General features: G+C 44.4%; 1 protein-coding gene and 1 long non-coding RNA gene across 51 annotated transcripts in view; one reads left to right on the top strand and one right to left on the bottom strand.

Moving 5' to 3' along the window:
* MICAL2 (microtubule associated monooxygenase, calponin and LIM domain containing 2) overlaps positions 1-17,393 on the bottom strand; it is a 241,431-nt gene that overhangs the window by 176,561 nt on the left and 47,477 nt on the right. For all 50 annotated transcript variants that reach the window (XM_077963306.1, XM_077963302.1, XM_077963300.1 and 47 more), the window contains one exon: positions 14,437-14,777. In XM_077963306.1, the coding sequence (XP_077819432.1) occupies positions 14,437-14,700 (264 nt within the window). In that variant the 5' untranslated portion in view covers positions 14,701-14,777. The remainder of the gene's footprint in view (positions 1-14,436; positions 14,778-17,393) is intronic.
* Positions 6,451-8,981, top strand: LOC144334292 (uncharacterized). The gene is made up of 2 exons (XR_013403993.1): positions 6,451-6,535; positions 8,320-8,981. It is a non-coding gene; the product is annotated as an uncharacterized LOC144334292 (long non-coding RNA).

The following is a 17,393-nucleotide window of genomic DNA, read 5'->3' on the forward strand; positions in this document are numbered from 1 at the left end:
TGAAGTCTGATATGAGACATTTACCATCTAGTTTTTCTTAAGGAGACCATCTAGTCTCCTATTACTTGGAGGCTTCATTTAGGTAACACGAACCTTAGCTTCCATAACCCCTTTTATCTTAACTCATATATTTCTTTATGCCAACTTCAACTCTTCAGGCAAAGCTTAACTTTCAACCAACTGCCAATCAGAAAATCTTTGAATCCACCTATAACCTAGAAGCCCCCATGCCTGCACCCCCATACCTTACATGTATTGATTCATGTCTTTGCCTGTAATTTCTGTCTCTCCAAAATGTGTAAAACCAAGCTATAACCCAACTACTTCGGGCACATGTTCTCAGGACCTGCTGTGTCATGGGCCATGGTCACTCTTATTTAGCTCAGAATAAACCTCTTCAAACATTTTACAAAAGTTGGGGTTTTTTTGTTTTTTGTTTTTTGTCAGCAGCTTCCATGCCTTCCCTGAACTCACCACCCTCCAGTCACTGCCGCGTGTTCAGTTAGTAGAAGATCCCTGAACCCAGTCCTTTTGGGGTTTTATGGCAGCTTCATCATGTAGGCACAGTTGATGAAATCACTGGCCATTGATGAGCGAGTTATCCTTCAGCCCTTCTGTCCTCCCTGGAAACTGGCTAGGCCTTTCAGGCAGCAACCTTCATCCTGAAGCTGCCTATGGGCTGCCAGCCACCAAGCATCTCATTACCATGCAAAGGACACTCTTATCACCCTGGAGATTCCAAGGGGAGAAGACCAAATATATATATTTCACAATATCAGATTACTTCAATGGGGTCATGGGGCTCAAGAGAGAGGTACAGGCCAGAAATAGAAATGTGGAGATTCATCTTCATGACGGTGACAGGCAAGTATAGCTGAGATTTCCTGAGAAAGTAGGCCTCACAGAAACAAAAGGAGTTGGAGACAAACTCAGACACCAAATATGTACTACAGAAAAGAGAAATAAAGCATAAGACCCTTAAAAATTAATCAGAAAAGTTGTGCCATACCTGTACCTTATACCATATACAAAAATTAATCGAAATGGATGAAAGGCCTAATTGTAAGAGCTGAAACTAAAACTCCTAGAAGAAAACGTAGGGCAAAAGCTTCATGACAGTAATTTGGTCAGGATTTCTTGGATATGACACCAAAGCCACAGGCAACAAATGGAAAAATAGACAAATTTGACTTCATCAAAATTTAAAACTTTTGTGCACCAAAGAACACTATCAGCGCAATAGAAAGATAACCCATAGAATGGGAGAAAATATTTCCAAATCTCTTATCTGACCAAGAGTTACTATCCAGAATATATAGAGAACTCTTAAAAGTCAACAAAAACAAAACACAAAACCTGATTCAAAAATGGGCGAAGGACTGGAATAAACATTTCTCTAAAGAAGACTTATGAGTGGACAATAAGCACATGAAAAGATGCTCAACATCATTAATCATTAGGGAAATCCCAATCAAAACCACAATGAGATGCCACCTCACACCCATTAGGATGTCTACTCTAAAAACCAAAAATAAGTATGGTGAATATGTGGAGAAAATTCAACCCTTGGACATTGCTAGTAGGAATATAAAATGATACAACTACTTGAAACAGTAAGACAGTTCCTCAAAAAAGTAAAAATAGAATTACCATTTGACCCAGCATTTCACTTCCGGGTATATCGTATACCCAAAAGAATTAAGGCATGATCATGAAGAAATAGATATGTATATCCATAGTGGCTGTGTCCCTAGCACCTGGCATGTAGCAGATATTTAAAATGATCTTCTTTTCTTTTTTTTTTTTAAGCAGAGTCTTACTCCATTGCCCAGGCTGAAATGCAGATGTGCGATCTTATCTCGCTACAGCCTCTACCTCCCAGGCTCAAGCGATCCTCCCATCTCAGCCTCCCAAGTCGCTGGGACTACAGGTGCATTCCACCACACTAGACTAATTTTTTGTATTTTTTTTTCTAGAAATGGCATTTTGCCATGTTGTCCAGTCTGGTCTCAGTCTCCTGAGCTAAAGTGATCTACTCACCTTGGCCTCCCAAAGTGCTGGGACTACAAGAGTGAGCTACCATGCCTGGCTGAAAATGATTTTTTGAATGAATTAATAATTATGAAAAATTTGACTCAGGGATGGCAATATAAAATATAAGGGTAAATGGAAACAGTTTGGTGGTTCCTCAAAAAGTTGAATTACCATATGAGTCAGCAATTCTACTCCTAGTATATACCTAAAATTATTGAAAATGAAGACTTAAACTGATACACGTCAGTGTTCATCACAGCATTATTCATCTTAGCCAAAAAGCAGAAAAAAAACCAAGGGTTCCTCGCTGGATGAATGGATAAACAGATGTGGTACATACATAGGATAGAATATTATTCAGTCCTAAAAAGAAGGAAATTCTGGCATATGCCATAGATGAACCTCGAGGACATCAGGCCAGGTGAATAAGCCACTCACAAATATTGTATAATTCCACTTAAACGAGGTACGTAATAGTTAAACTCTGGAGACAGAAAGAGAATGGTGGTAGGTGGGGACTGGGTGTGGGGAGGAGTGGGGAGTTACTGATTGTCGGTACAGAGTTTCATTTTTGCAAGATGGAAAACCTTCTGGAGATGAATGATAGTAATGGGTGTACCACAATGTAAATGTACTTCATGATACCAAATTATACATTTTAAAATGGTTAACGTTTTATGTTAGGTATATTTTACCACATTTTGCTTGAAAAAAACCTCAAACTCAATTCAGCACTGGAAAAGTTTTAAGTATGACTGGAATAACTTGGATATGCAAATTTACTTTTTCAACTGTAAGTTTTATAAAATTTAAATACAGATGAAGTACTTCTGATTAAAATTTAGCATCTGAATTGAGATGTTCTATAAGAGTAAAACACACACCAGATTTCAAAAACTTAGTACAAAAAATGCAAAATAGCTTTAAATAATTTCATAGTGATTACATGCTGAAATAATAATAATTTGGATATATCAGTTAAATATATTAAGATTAAAAAAGAAAAGAATGAAATTCTGACACATGCTACCATATGGACAAACCTCAAAAATATTACGCTAAGTGAAATAAACCAGACACAAAAAGACAAAGATGATATGATTCCACTTACAAGAAACATTATGAACAAATTTACGCAAACAAAAAGATGAGAGGGTACCAGGGGCTGGCGGAAGAAGGGCAGAGGGAGTCTTTGCATAATGGTTACAGAGTTTCTATCTGGAGTGAGGAAAAATTTTGGAAACAGGAAGCGGTGATGGTTGTACATCCTCCAGAATGTAACTAATGCCCTGAATTAATTGTACACTTAAAAATGGTTGAGATGACAAATTTGTTATACGTATTTTACCACAATTTAAAAAGACACATTGGGAATGCCCAAGGGGAAGAGTAAATGCAAGAGCTCATTTTCTTAAAGCTAGAGAGGATCCACAAGCAGCTGCAAGTAAACATCAGCAAGTTCTCCTCAGCTGGAAGGGGACATGAAACTTCCCCTGGACTTAAATCTTATCGATTTGAACTTAAAAAGAACCTCCCCCTATATGTTCCTCAGATTTTGACAGCTGTTCCCTGCAGAAAGGGTCCTGAGAATAAAATCTTTCCACTGCAGATTTCCCATAGACCAGGCTTTGGCATAGCTCACTATCCTGTATTTACATCTCTTGAGACTATAAGACTGATAGCAGGAGGTGTAGAATACACCAGGTTGCAGTGAAATCTGTCACATATAGCCAAAGGCTCTGAGCAGCGTCTGAAATTATAATAGACTAGGTTTATCTTTCTAGGAAGCTGCATAGAAGTTTGAAATGAGTAACTTTTTAATGTAATCTAATTCTATATATAACACATAAAAATACATGTTGTAAATAAAATATATTTACAACTTCTCTTAAGTATATATTTCTATAACTATGTATGTTATATATTTCAATATTTGTACCAGGATATATGTTAGTACATGTTACATGGAGAGCTGGTAGCTTATGGCTGACCATCCTAACGAGACAGCCAAGTATAAAGAGGTCCCCGGAGAACCTCTGACCAGCCTGTGCACTGGGAGGATGGGGTGGGGCCTCGGGAAGTTTGCATCTTTAGCAGGGGGAGGAGCCTGGCCTCTCCTGTTCCGGGTGGTACCTGGGATTCAATGTGTGAGATGGGGGGCCTGTTAACAGGAGCCTCTCTCACTTTGCTGAGTTTTTTTTTTCCTTTTCGCCCAATAAAGTCCATTTTTCTCACTCTTCAAGGTGTCTGTGAGCCTAATCTTTCATGGCCATGTGGCAAAAACCCGGCTTTTACCTGAACTAAGGAGAAAGTCCTAAAACACTAATATCAACTAAGAAGCATGCTCTCTCCCACCTTGTTTCTTGCAAAACTCACTTACTGAAAGGCCAAGTAGGAAGAGACCTAACTGCTTGAACCTGCAGACATTCGGTACTCTTACACACAATTTGACTTTGTCTTCCTCAGCTCAATCATTGTCATTCCTTTCACAGGTGTTGACCGCTAAGGAACACCCTGCACTCCAAACACCTACTAAGCATCTGCATTTGAAGAACTTAACCTGAGGCAAATACCTGTTACGTGTCAGGCATTATCCTAGGTGCTGGGAATCAGCCAAGAACATATAGGCAAAAATTCCTGTGCCCATGGGGCTTACATTTTAGCAGAGTTTCTGGGAACACTTTTGCCTGCATGATAAAGAAATGTATGTAGCTACAGCAACCCCTTCTACCTTCTTCCTGCTTTGAAAGCAAATGTGATGGCTGGAGCTACAGCTGCCACCTTGTGACTACAAGGTGACAAGCATGAGGAAAAGCTGCATTGTCCAATTTGACAGCCACTAGCCACATGTGACTAGTAAGCACTTAGTGTGTAGCTAGACTTAACTGAGATGAGCTGTAAAACACACAGTATTTCAGAAATGTAATATACAAAAAGCAAAATATCTCAGTAATCATTTTTATATTTACTACATTTTGAAATAGTGTGGATATATTAGGTTAAATAAAATATATTATTATAATTTCAATGCTTCTTTATATTTCTAAAATGTGACTAATAGAAAGTTTAACATTTTACATGGGTTTACAGTATATTTCTATTGGGCAGCGCTGGCCTAGAGAATCAGAGAATACAGCTACTGAACCTCCAGCCACCACCTCTCTCCTGACTTCTCCTTAAAAACATAAGCCCCTATTTGTTTTCACCTCTGGTCACATCTCAGTTACCGACAGCTGAACACAATCTTACAAATTCAGCGCAGGAGAACAACCTGAGAATCAGGCTCACTGAACTGCCCAGGACCTTCCCTGTGGCAGGAGGCCGAACTGAGCCTGGTACTCCACCCTGTTGAGTAGGAGATAGACAGATATATTCACACCAAGTGGGACAATTATCTGGTCAAGGAATACACTGATTGCCAAGATATTTTTAATTGTGGGAAAAAATCAAAGCAGAGCAAAAGTCTCCAAAGAGCAAAGAAGAGGGAAGCCAGGGTTTACCTTTCAGTCTGGGAAGGAGAGTGTTAAACTGCTTCCTGGTTTCCTTTTTTCCTGCCCAGAGATACAAATTTATTTGGATAATCCCGGCCGGAGACTCCCTAGGGCCTTGTACAACCCTGGGTGGGCCAGGAGCTACAAGAGGGTTTTCTTTTTTTCTCCAAGTAAAGGGAGACTCAGTCTTCCAGCTTCACAAGCCTATTGGCTAACTTCCCGTCTCTTTTGAAAGCTCCACGGGCAGCCAGATGCTAGGCAAGGGCCAGACAGGGCTGTGGCCACCATCCCCGCCTCGAAGGGAAGGAATGCTCAGATGCAAACTTAGACAGATGCTTAATAAGGAAATGAAAGGATTGTCTGGTATTGATTCCTGCTAACCCAGCATCAAAGCTTGGAAAGTAAATCACACAGTAAAGCTCCAGAAAGAAGCCCTTTGAGCCACAGAGTTCGCTCCTCCATCCATGTGCATCTTCCCTGTGCCAAGCCCTGTGCTGGGGGATTGAGACCCGGGGATGAGCCAGGCACGCTCCCTGTCCTTCGGAAGCTCACCATCGAGCGGGAAAAAGACAAAGCAATCAATGTGGAGCACTGATCAGCCAGATAGCAATAGGACCAGAGAATCTAGGAGCCCAATGGGGCACCAAACCCAGATTGGGGATGGAATAAGAGGAGGCAGTGGGGAGGAGATAGTCAGGGAAGGCTCCCAGGAGGAGGTGATGTCTGCTTGAACTGAATCATAAAGAGAACAAGTTAGCCAGGCCAGGCCCCTGTTCAGCACTAACAGGACAGATCCTCTGTGGGCCAGGGCCCTAAAGTCTCCCATTATTTAATGAAATTTTCAAGAGAAATATAAGTGCATTCGATTTGATACACTTATATGTGTTCTTCTCTTAAAGAACATTCACTTTTACCAATACAGCAAACTTTTTTTTTTCTTTCTTTCTTTTTTTTTTTTTTTTTTTTTTTTTTTGAGATGGGGTCTTGCTCTTCACCCAGGCTGGAGTGCAGTGGCACAATCACAGCTCATTGCTGCCTTGACCTCCCAGGCTCAAGTCAGCCTCCCCACTCAGACTCCCCAGTAGTTGGGACTATAGGCATGCACCATCACACCCGGCTAATTTTTGTATTTTTTGTATAGACAGGGTATTGCCGTACTACCCAGGCTGGTCTCAAATTCCTGGTCTCAAGGGACCCGCCCACCTAGGCCTCCCAAAGTGCTGGGGTTATAGGAGTGAGAAATGGGGACTGGCAAACCAAACCTCTTAATGAAACAATGCGTATGGAACTATGTTGTGAGCTGTAAAGCTTGGTGGTGGTAATAAAACTGTTGTTAAAAGGATGGCAGTAATCCCTGCCACATCACTGCTGGACTGCTCTTCACCCAGTGGCCCTGTTCAAGGTCACCTAGTCCAGGCTGCAGGACTCAGAGGACTCTATCAGTGCCCATTCAGCATGGCCCAGGAAATCTAAGGAGGCAACGTCTTACTGTGCTTTCTCTTTTTAAAGAAGGACTGTTTTTGGTGCTCCCTTGCACTATTGGTGGGAGTATCCACTCCAGGGAGGAGAATCTGACAATGTCTATAATTTTTAAATGTAGCACACATACCCTTTGTCTCACAATTTCACATGTATACAAACAAGTGTGGTTAAGGAAATGCACTGCAGCACTGTTTAAAATGGCAATAGACTGGAAATAAGCTAAGCTAAAGAAATTGTGCTATAGACTGGGTACGGTGGCTCATGCCTGTAATTCTGCACTTTGGGACACCGAGGCTGGTGGATCATGAGGTCAGGAGTTCGAGACCATTCTGGTCAACATGGTGAAACTCCATTTCTACTAAAAATACAAAAATTAGCTAGGCATGGTGGCCCACGCCTGTAATCCCAGCTACTTGGGAGGCTGAGGCACGAGAATCACTTGAACCTGAGAGGCGGAGGTAGAAGTGAGCCGAGATCATGCCACTGTACTCCAGCCTGAGCAACAGAGCAAGATCCCGTCTCAAAAGAAAAACAGAAAAAAGAAATGGTGCTATTGTGCTCTAGCCATAAAATGGGAAACCATAAAAGGCCATGAATAAAAGAGTTAGATCCACACCTACTGAGAAAAAGCAATCTCGAAGATACATTTTTCAGTGAAAAAAGTTCAGAACAAGTGCAGAAAAAATGTTTGTAGATTTTTTTCCCATTAAGAAAATACAGGGGGCAGTGCATGTATCCATATCACACATCCACAAACATGCAGAGATTTTCAGGAAGGTCATACAAGAAATGGGAAAGTACTTGCCTCTAGGAAGGAAAACTGGGGGAATGGAGAAAAGAAACTTCTTCCACACTAAATTTTCTTTCCTTTTTTTTTTTTTTTTTTTTTAAATTAGCTTGGCTTAGGCTCAAATCCACTCTGTCTTGTCTTGTCTTTTTTTTTTTTTTTTTTTTTTGAGACAGGATCTTGCTCTGTTGCCCAGGCTAAAGTGCTGTGGTGCAATCATAGCTCACTGCCGCCTTAACCTCCTGGGTTCAAGCGATCCTCCCACCTCAGCCTCCCACATAGCTGGGACCACAGCATGGTGGGGCGCACCATACTCAGCTAATGAAAACACATCATTTTCTAGAGACATGGTCTCACTGTGTTCGTCCCACTTGCTCGGTCTCACCCTATATTTTCTTATCCTACTTGAGTTATTTTTTATCACGAGCAGGCATTTTTTTTCAAAGAAACATTTTCTTTTTCTTATAAAGAAAAAATATATATAAAGAAATACATACGGAAATATATAGATAAGTAAGGGGGCAGAAATATATGTTTATATTTAAATAAATACGTGTATATATAAAGAAATAGATACGTGTGGTGTTACGTGTGTGTGTGGTGGGTGTGTGGTATGTATGTATGTATATGTGTGTATAAGTGCATGTGTATGTATGTGTGTGGTGTGTGTATGTGTGTATGGTGTGTGTGGGGTTATGTGTGTATGTGTGTATGGTTTGTGGTGTGTGTAGTATGTATGTGTATGTGTGTATTTGTGTATACATGTGTGAATTTGTATATATGTGTATATGTGTGTGTGGTGTGTGTGTGTATGGTGTGTGGCGTGTGTGTATGTGTGTGTGATGTATATGTGTGTATTTGTGTATATATGTGTGTGTGGTGTGTATATGTGTATATGTGTGACTAAGTGTATGCGTGTGTGGTGTATGTGTGCAAAGGGTGTATGTGTGTGTATTTGCTGTAGAGACCAGGTCTCACTATGTCGCCCAATTTGGTTTCGAACTCCTGGCCTTGAGCGTTCCTCCCATCTTAGCCTCCCAAAATGCTGGGGTTACAGGCGTGAGCCATCCCACCTGGCCTAGTTTTTTCATAAAAAGACAAAAAATTATTTATTTAGAAATATATTTACAAAGTGAACTCAGTAAACCTGGATTAACCACTTCCTACAAAGACAGCTAAAAAGGAAAGTTTTTTTCCTTCTCCATACAACATTGCTGTGAATTGGATTTACTCAAGCTCACATATAATGCCCAACGTACACACTCATGCAAACCCCACACACTCCATGTGCAGCTGTGGTAACAAATGCAGCCATTGGTACAACCCGACTGGCAATCCAGGCTCAGAAACATGTTCAATGTTGCAGGGCCGGCAGTCTACTGTCAGGTTAAGCAGATAAATCCAGAGTTCATCTAAGCTTTTTCTTCAGCTTGCGCAGTTTCACACCCCAGAGACCATCTTCTGCTTTATCGGTTATGACTGGAACTGCCCATATCAGGCAAAGTGGCCCTTGAAGAGTCTGAGCCAGTGTAGCCATGACAGATGACTTCAGAGGTTGGGAATGTCAGACAGGTTTATCCAGGCCAAGGGGTAGCAGTCTTTGCTCCTGGTGTCACCCCTTCTACCCCTAACAGCCTCGCACCCTGCTCCGCTGCCTCCCTGCACGATCTGTGGAGGAAGCTGGGGAACATAGGACCGTCTGACCCTCGAGCACAAACCGGGGCCTGGGCTACACACAGGGGAGGGGCCCAGGAGCAAAAGGTGTGTGGTGACCCTGTTGGATACTCATAAAATACAGTCACATTCTTCCAAAAAGATAACGCAAGAGTTTTCATTACATAGGCTGGCCCGATTCCTGCTGGTGACAAGAGTCCATGAGTCATTTCCTGGGAGTTTTTATGGCAACAATGTACAAACACCCTTTGGTCTGTAATGGTACCTGTGACTACTGAGCAATCCTGTGAGGAGCAGTGGAAAGAACCCTGGACAGGACTGGGAATCAGAGGCTCATTGTTAACAGTTTCCCAGGTCCTCTGTTTGAGTACGAGACCTTCTGTTCACAGCCTGGACCAGCAGGTGTTTTCCTCCAGCCTTTCCTACCATCCATCCACTCTGTGCTCTCCGGCTTTCACCCTTCCTCCAAACCCCATACACTCCTCCTTTCCCATTACAGAGCAACACACTCTCCCTAGAATATATGCACTCCCTCTAGCTGTTTCCTCAGTTCTACACAGCAAACTCCTACTCATTTGCCAAGTCCCACATCAAACCTCCTCTTCCAGGAAGCATTCCCAGACTACCCCCGTCACAATCAGTCATTTGCTTTTCTATACTCCTGCAGACCAATGTACAGACCTCTCTCTTAGCTCTTACGATATTAATGATAATAAGGGCTAAATGTTTACTGATCACTTATCAGAATGCTGGACAGCCTTCTACACTTTACAAAGGTTACCTTATTTAACCCTCATGGTAACTCCATGAAGTAGCTACTCTTATTATCCTCATTTTACAGAGAATGCTACTAAGGACCAGAGATATTAAGTAACTTGCCCAAGGCCACAGAGCTATTAGATACTTAGACAAATGCCTGGCACATAGTAGTTGCTCCATAACTATTCACCTGATGAATGATTAATAAGTAAATACAGAAATAATTACATATCTGTCTTTACAGAAAGCTCAAGTAAGAACCACATCTTATTCAGCTTTCAAACTATCCTCTCTGTCAAATGCCTGGTAAGGTGTACGGCACTGGAAACACCTGCTAATGAGCAAATAAAAGAACATAAGAGCAAACCAGTAAATAGAGTCCAAATCCCAGTAATGCCACTATCTTCAGCTTTCTGGACCCTGGTTTGTGGCCTGTTCAATGCAGAGCTTGCACATAACATCTGCTTAAGTTCCTTCTAGCATTAAAGATTTATATATCAAAACAACCAGAGTCCAGAATTTTGTGATGATAGCATTTCCCACACCAAATTACATACTGCAGGTTCTTCTGGGTTGTTTTCCCTGGGAACACTACTCAGTCGGGTGTGACATTTGAGTCCGGTGTTACCCTAATACAGAGTCAGTATCAATCGTGAAAGAGTTCATTTGGCTTGATCCTCAGTTCACCCTCATTCATATCCAAACATAGTCATGCCGAGGGAAAGAATTATTAATATTCAGTGCCAATAAAACCCTCATAAATCAATAATAAACAATAATCCCAAGTGAGATTTTATAACTAGCACCTGAGCCATTGCTCTAGAGAACTTTCAGGCCACTCTCCTTGTCCCCTGGCACCTCCACTAGAGCCCTTCCCTCTTCCCCAGTCTCTCACTGCTGTGACACGCACGTGTGTATACACACACACACTCACGGGTGGCACGGAGGCAGGAGCATGGTGCTCAGCATATGGCAGGGGCTGATACATGCTTGCGAAATGCTTAAGCCTAGACCCACTCCAGGTGGTGCTGAGCTGCATCCACATCAGCACAAAGGTCAGGGTTCTGGCTGAATTACGTTTATTCCTGCTCTGCCTATGGCTAACCGGGAGCTTGGCTTTATGCCTGGTACCTGACAAACCTGTGTCATCTGGCTTAGCACTGATGATCAGCCACATGTATGCAAACGCCCAGCATTTCTTCCTTGACTAATGCTCAGCATAAACCATACACCAAAGGATGCCTGAACATGGTATGTGAGCAAGACAGTGTCTGTTCATGTTGGAAGAGGTGAGGACCCCTGTTCTGTGTTTTGACTCACAACAAGGAGTATAAGCACCGGCCTCATGGAGCTGGCCATTAAACACCCACACATGAATGTGATATGCAAGGAGCCTATATCATGGCCAGAATACAAATCAATAGTCGCTGTAGAGGACACCCATTTTTTGTGTGATTTTTTTTTCCTTCCTTGCTTCTTTCCTTTCTTTCTTTCTTTTTTTTTTTTTTTTTGAGATGGAGTCTCACTCTGTCACCCAGGCTGGAGTGCAATGGTGTGATCTCAGCTCACTGCAACCTCTGCCTTCTGGGTTCAAGTGATTCTCCTGTCTCAGCCTCCTGAGTAGCTGGGACTACAGGCACCCGCCACCACACCTTTGTATTTTTAGTAGAGATGGGGTTTCACCATGTTGGCCAGGCTGATCTCGAACTCCTGACCTCAAGTGATCCACCTGCCTTGGCCTCCCGAAGTGCTGGGATTACAGGCGTGAGCCACCACGCCCAGTCAAGGACACCTGTTGTTTATCTGTCTCACACTCCCACATCCTTGGGGACCTGCTCCTCCCTCACGTCGATTATGTGATGCTTGAAAGGGCTGCCAATCACAGTAACCAGTTCCCCTGGCTTTGGCCATAATAAATCCAGAGGTGGGCCAATCAGAATCCTTCTCAATGGTTTTTTTTTTTTCAATATTGACCTGGAAGAGACAGATTCCAGCCTTTTGGAATGGAGCTATAAAGATGTGAAGGAGAGGCTTCAAACATGGAGAAAAATGTGTCTGCAGGAGGGAAGCATGGAGCCAAAAGAGAGCAAAGCATCCAAGCATCCAAGTTAAGGCCCCAACTTAAAGTGTCTGGACCTCCCTGTTAATATGAGTCAATGATTCCCCGTTCTTTGTGGTAATTTTGAGCTGGGTTTCTGAAAAGCACAGCTCAAGTAGCCTAACACAGTCACAGTTCATACTTACAATCATTCTCAAATGTATCTTCCACTCCTCAGCATTCAGGCGGTTTTTATGAGATGGGTTATCTCACATGTGAAAAATGTCCTTGTTCCTCCTCACAAGAAAGGCATAAAAATTCCTGGGCAAGAGGCACCTTACCCAGCATCCCTAACAAAAGGTGCTTTCTTTCCCTTTGTATCTCAGAAGCCAGTGGTGACCTGCCAACCACAAGATGTGATGACTGTTCTATTTCAAGCTACCAAAGCTTGTAAAATAGAGGCCGGCCACACTGGCTAGGTAACTGGCTAGTATGTTTTGGAAGAAGGGTCTCCTCTTGGTGGTCAGCCCTCCATTCCATCCCTCTACTCACTGACTCCCTGTGACAATCTGTCTTCAGATCACCAAGAGGGTCTCTCAGCAGCCACAGCATGTTGGGTGTATGGGGCAACAGCATTCCCTAATAAAACCAGAGCTCGGAAAACCCTCTGTGAGAGAATATAGTGCAACTGGGCCACCTGACTTTTATGGGACTTTAAAAAAAAAGAAGCCACCATACACAATTACTAAGAGGGGTGACACTTTGGAAGCTAAAAGTTTCCCCTCCTTTAAATCTGAAGAGCCACCCAGTGAACTCTGAACTATGAAGCCACAACAACGAGGAAGGGAGGCACTGGGCAGGAGTAGCACCCAGGACACTGGTCTCACCTTCTCCTCCCCCTTCCTTTTCCCTACCTCCCCCATCTCTTCTGCCTAGCTGGAGCGTGGCAGGTTATGGGCAGGTACTGTCTGGATGGCTAGCCTGCTCTGGGCTGAGGCGACTGGTCTGTTTCAACCTGATGGAATGCTCTTCCTATGTCCCGCAGTGTCAGTGTGCCCCAGGCTCACAGGAGCTTGGCAGCTGTCTCCCCTGGGGCAGTGGAAAGCAGCATATCCCATGGTGGACTCAACAGCTTCTCATCACCAAAACAAAAACACAACAGTCCCGATTGCCATGGAGAGTTCAATCCTCTTGTCCTGGGATTGGCACCAACTGGAATTCCTAGGGTTCTAGCTGAGCTACCTCCTGTGAGGTCTAAATACAGCACATTTGATTTTAACCTAAACACACAGCCTGAACCAGTGCTCAGGGCTGATAGCCCCCAACGGCCACCAGGAAAGTCAGCTGAGAAGCCTACACTCTCAGCTGCCCATCTGGTGGTGGGCATTTCACAAATGTCAGAGAAAGGTTGTGATAGTGAGCCTACGTTCGCCGATGCTGTCTATGGCCAAATGATGGGGGATGCAATCGGTTAGTGTAGGCTTAACTATGAGTGCGGTCCTAGGTAAATAAATGCATCCTGAGGAAGGGAGTGGGCAGGTGAAGAATGCAAGGGTATCAGGTAGAAGAGAAAGAGACAGGGAGGAAGACCCAGACCTATTTCTTAGCCAATTAATTCAAAACCAGGGGATCTTTCTAAAATGTCCACACGCAGGGGAACACAACTCTCTAACTATGCCTCTCCCTGAGATTTAGGACTTAGGCCCTAGAATCAGACGGGCCAAGATTGTCCTCTAGTAATGTGATCTTGGGCACAACTGACTTCTCAATTTCCCCATCTCTAAAATGGCCTGAAGGACTACTGCAGCTGTTCATGGAAATCATGGCCATAAAGTACCTTGTACCTAGAAACTGCTCAATAAATAGCAGCTACTAGAAGTAGTAGTAGTGGCAGCAGGAATAATGGAAGTGGGGGTAATATCAAGCATTGGCTTTTCTCCCTCAACTTTGCCTCTGGCTTCCCTCCCTTGGAGACAGCACAAGTGGAGGGAACCTCCCAGCCAGGAAAAGCTGATGCTTCGAGACAAAGGAAACCTTTACCAGAGGAAAACAATGCAACATTACACCCACACCCAAGAACCTTAGAGTGCCAAAATGGCAACAGCTTCCTAACCTCCTAAATGTCAACCCACATGCCCTGCAAAGGTAAGACTAGGAGGGTTTCTCCTTACCTTGGTGTTCATGCACGACTTCCCTCGCTTATACTCTTTGTGGGAACCACGCTTATCCAATTTGTACCACAGGGCTTTGGCTTTCCAGGTGGTCACCTTGGACTTGAGCTTGGAATAAAAATTTCTATGGTCCAGAGGGTCTAGGTCCAGGTGTCGTGTAAGGATGTTGAAGGCCTGGAGGGTACCTTTGCACGTGGATGCCTGGACAAAGTTCTCAAAAACCTGCCCCGCCTGGGCCTGCTTCTCATCCTCGTTTTCCCCCATGGTTCAGGAGTCGTGTGTGGCAGTGGTGTGGCAAGGACACAGGCGAACAGCATGAAGTATCTGGAGAAACGTCACACCTGCGACAGTAGGAGGAGGCAGAGGTCAGCTTTGGACAATGAGGGTAGGGTGGGGGATGGGTGCTGAGAAGTAAAAATACAATTTCTTTAAGACATTCAAATATTAATCATACTATTTAGTGTTCAATACTACACATAAACATTTATAAAAGATATAGAATTGTGCCTTTTGGCCTGTCAATGTGGCATTGCGGGTAATCTCTCCCCTATACTCTGCTCCTCTCGCTGGCTGAAAAGTACCACACACTGCACAAGGCTATGCCCTGGCTAATGCCAATAGTACCTGGTCAATCTTGCTCTGAGTCAAGTGGTTCTGCAAACAGTGACTAGGAAAAGGGAAAAACTCCCAGAAAAGTACACTAGCTATAGCACCATTGAAAGTCTATCATTCTTGGTACTGCAAGTTGGCTGGCTGATGTGAATATAATCCAGCCACAATTCACTAATGCACAGACAGAAAAAACTCCAAAGAACATCTCTCTAGATTTCATGACTGCCCACCTCTCCTTAGACACCCAGCTTTAAAGTCTTTCTTCATTAGTTACCAGAGGGCAGGGCTTTCCACTACACACATGACCGTCTCTTCTCAAAACTTCTGCTCCTGGTATCGGCTGGGAGCATACCATCTACCTCAGTCAGACTCACAGACAGACAGAGACACGTGGACCTCCTCCGCCTGTGCAAAGGGGGCCTGTGCTCTGTAAGTCCAGGCTGTGAACTATTTGGAACAAGTGCTTCGGCTGATGGAAGGGAAAAATGCGATGGGTGCTCATTCACATCCCAAAAATAGCTTGCCTGGGCTTTGGCCATGGTCCTTTCTGCACCATTCTAACCTCAGACTTTTCTTAGAAAAGTCACTTAAGTTTCAAAGGAACAAAAATAAAGTAGAGCTGATTTTCCAAAGCACTAGCTGTTTTTCCAGAATCCAAAGCTGGCGCAAGGAGACAAATGTGGAGGAGCTGGGGCTGACCCAGCTGTCAGGAGGGCTGGAGGGGTCTCTGAGCAAGAGGACACAGCAGACCGAGCTCCACCAATGAGGCCTGTAAGGGGAGGTCAGCAACACAGAGCACAGGCCTCACGGCAGCTCTGCGCTCCCCAGAGGGGCAGTGTTTATCGTGGACAAGTTCGAACAGTGGGATGGTTTTATAATACCAAAAGCAGAGAATGGTGTTTATCTTCCTCCTTAATCTCTTACTTATTCACTCGGCAACAATTTTTGGTGCATTAGCAAGAGTTGGGCACCACTCAAGGGGCTGGGAATATGTAGGCTCAGGCCCTGCCCACAGGGGAAGACGGATTACAAGACCATAGGCAAGTGCTTGTGGACTATGAACCAAGGGCATGGAAGCCCAGAGCAGGCGGTGTCCAACAGAGCCTTGAGGAGTCCAGAGGGGCCGCAAAAGGGAAGTGTCAAGAAAGCTTCAATTTTAGGAATGAGATTTATTTTACTAGAAGACTGGGCAGTGGACATTCCAGGCCATGGAAATACCTACACAGGGATGTGAGTGTGGGAAGAGCAGGAGAGTGGTGGAATGACAGCATGTTCAAGGTTCAGGATTTGTGAGGAGGTGTGGTGGGGATGTCCAGCGCACATGGTGGCAGATGTCCCCTCCAGGCCAAGGAGGGGGCCTGGCCTCTCCAGTGGGTGGTAAGGAGCAGGAGACAGAGCAGCAGGAAGAGGCAAGTCTTTGGGAAGATGAGAGGGCAGCAGTAGACTGGAGGAGGAGGCTGGAGGCAAAGAGGCAGCTAAGGGGCTGTCCAGGCAGCAATGAGAAGAGGAGCTGGAAGAGAAGGGGGAAGAACAGCACATGCAAAGGAGCACAGGAACCCACTGGGCACCACCTGCCAGGAGGAGCCTGCTGGGGCAGGCAAGGTCTCAGACACTGGATGCCCAGACTTGGGGGTGAGGGGATCCTAGGGCCCTACCCTCCCTTCCCTCTTTCCCGGAGAGCTGCTGAGGTGCCTGGCACTGAGCTTGGCTGAAGGGAGACTAGCACTCATTCCCTGCTCAGGCCTAGCCAGCTTTCCTGCCCTACCCAGGCTGGTTCTTCCATGAGGCCTTACCCAGTGACCCCGGTCTATGACACTCAACAACTTCAGTAGACTGAGAAAGCGGGCTCTGTGCCCTGCCTGGTGCGATGAGCACGGATTCCTTCACAGATGCTCTCTGGGCTCTGTGAGCGTCCACTCTGCTCATTCGGGCATGACTCACATAAACACTGCCTCCTACTGTATCTCCACTTTCCCCATGTGCAATGCTTGCCACCCAGAGAGCATAAACAGAAGGCGGGACTCATTTGCTTTGCAGAGCGTATTAACATTCTCAGTCTTTATCTATCTTTGGAACCACTTCTGTGCCCAGCATTGAACAAAGGCTGCAGTGGCTGGCCAACAAACACAAGGCTATTTGAACTTGCTTGCTACACTACAGTCTTTTCTGAGGACAGGCAAGCGGTACAGAGAAAACTGTAAGGCTTCAGAGCTATTGCCTCACACAAGCCACTTCTGATTCTCAGTTTCCCTACTGTAACAGACAAATTATAATCTCATCCTTGCAGGGTAGCTGTGAAGGGCAAGAAATGTGGATGACGGCAGAGCCGGGTCCCGGGAGGCACT

This window comes from Macaca mulatta, chromosome 14 (genome assembly GCF_049350105.2).
Source record: "Macaca mulatta isolate MMU2019108-1 chromosome 14, T2T-MMU8v2.0, whole genome shotgun sequence".
In the NCBI taxonomy this organism is placed as follows: Eukaryota; Metazoa; Chordata; class Mammalia; order Primates; family Cercopithecidae; genus Macaca; species Macaca mulatta.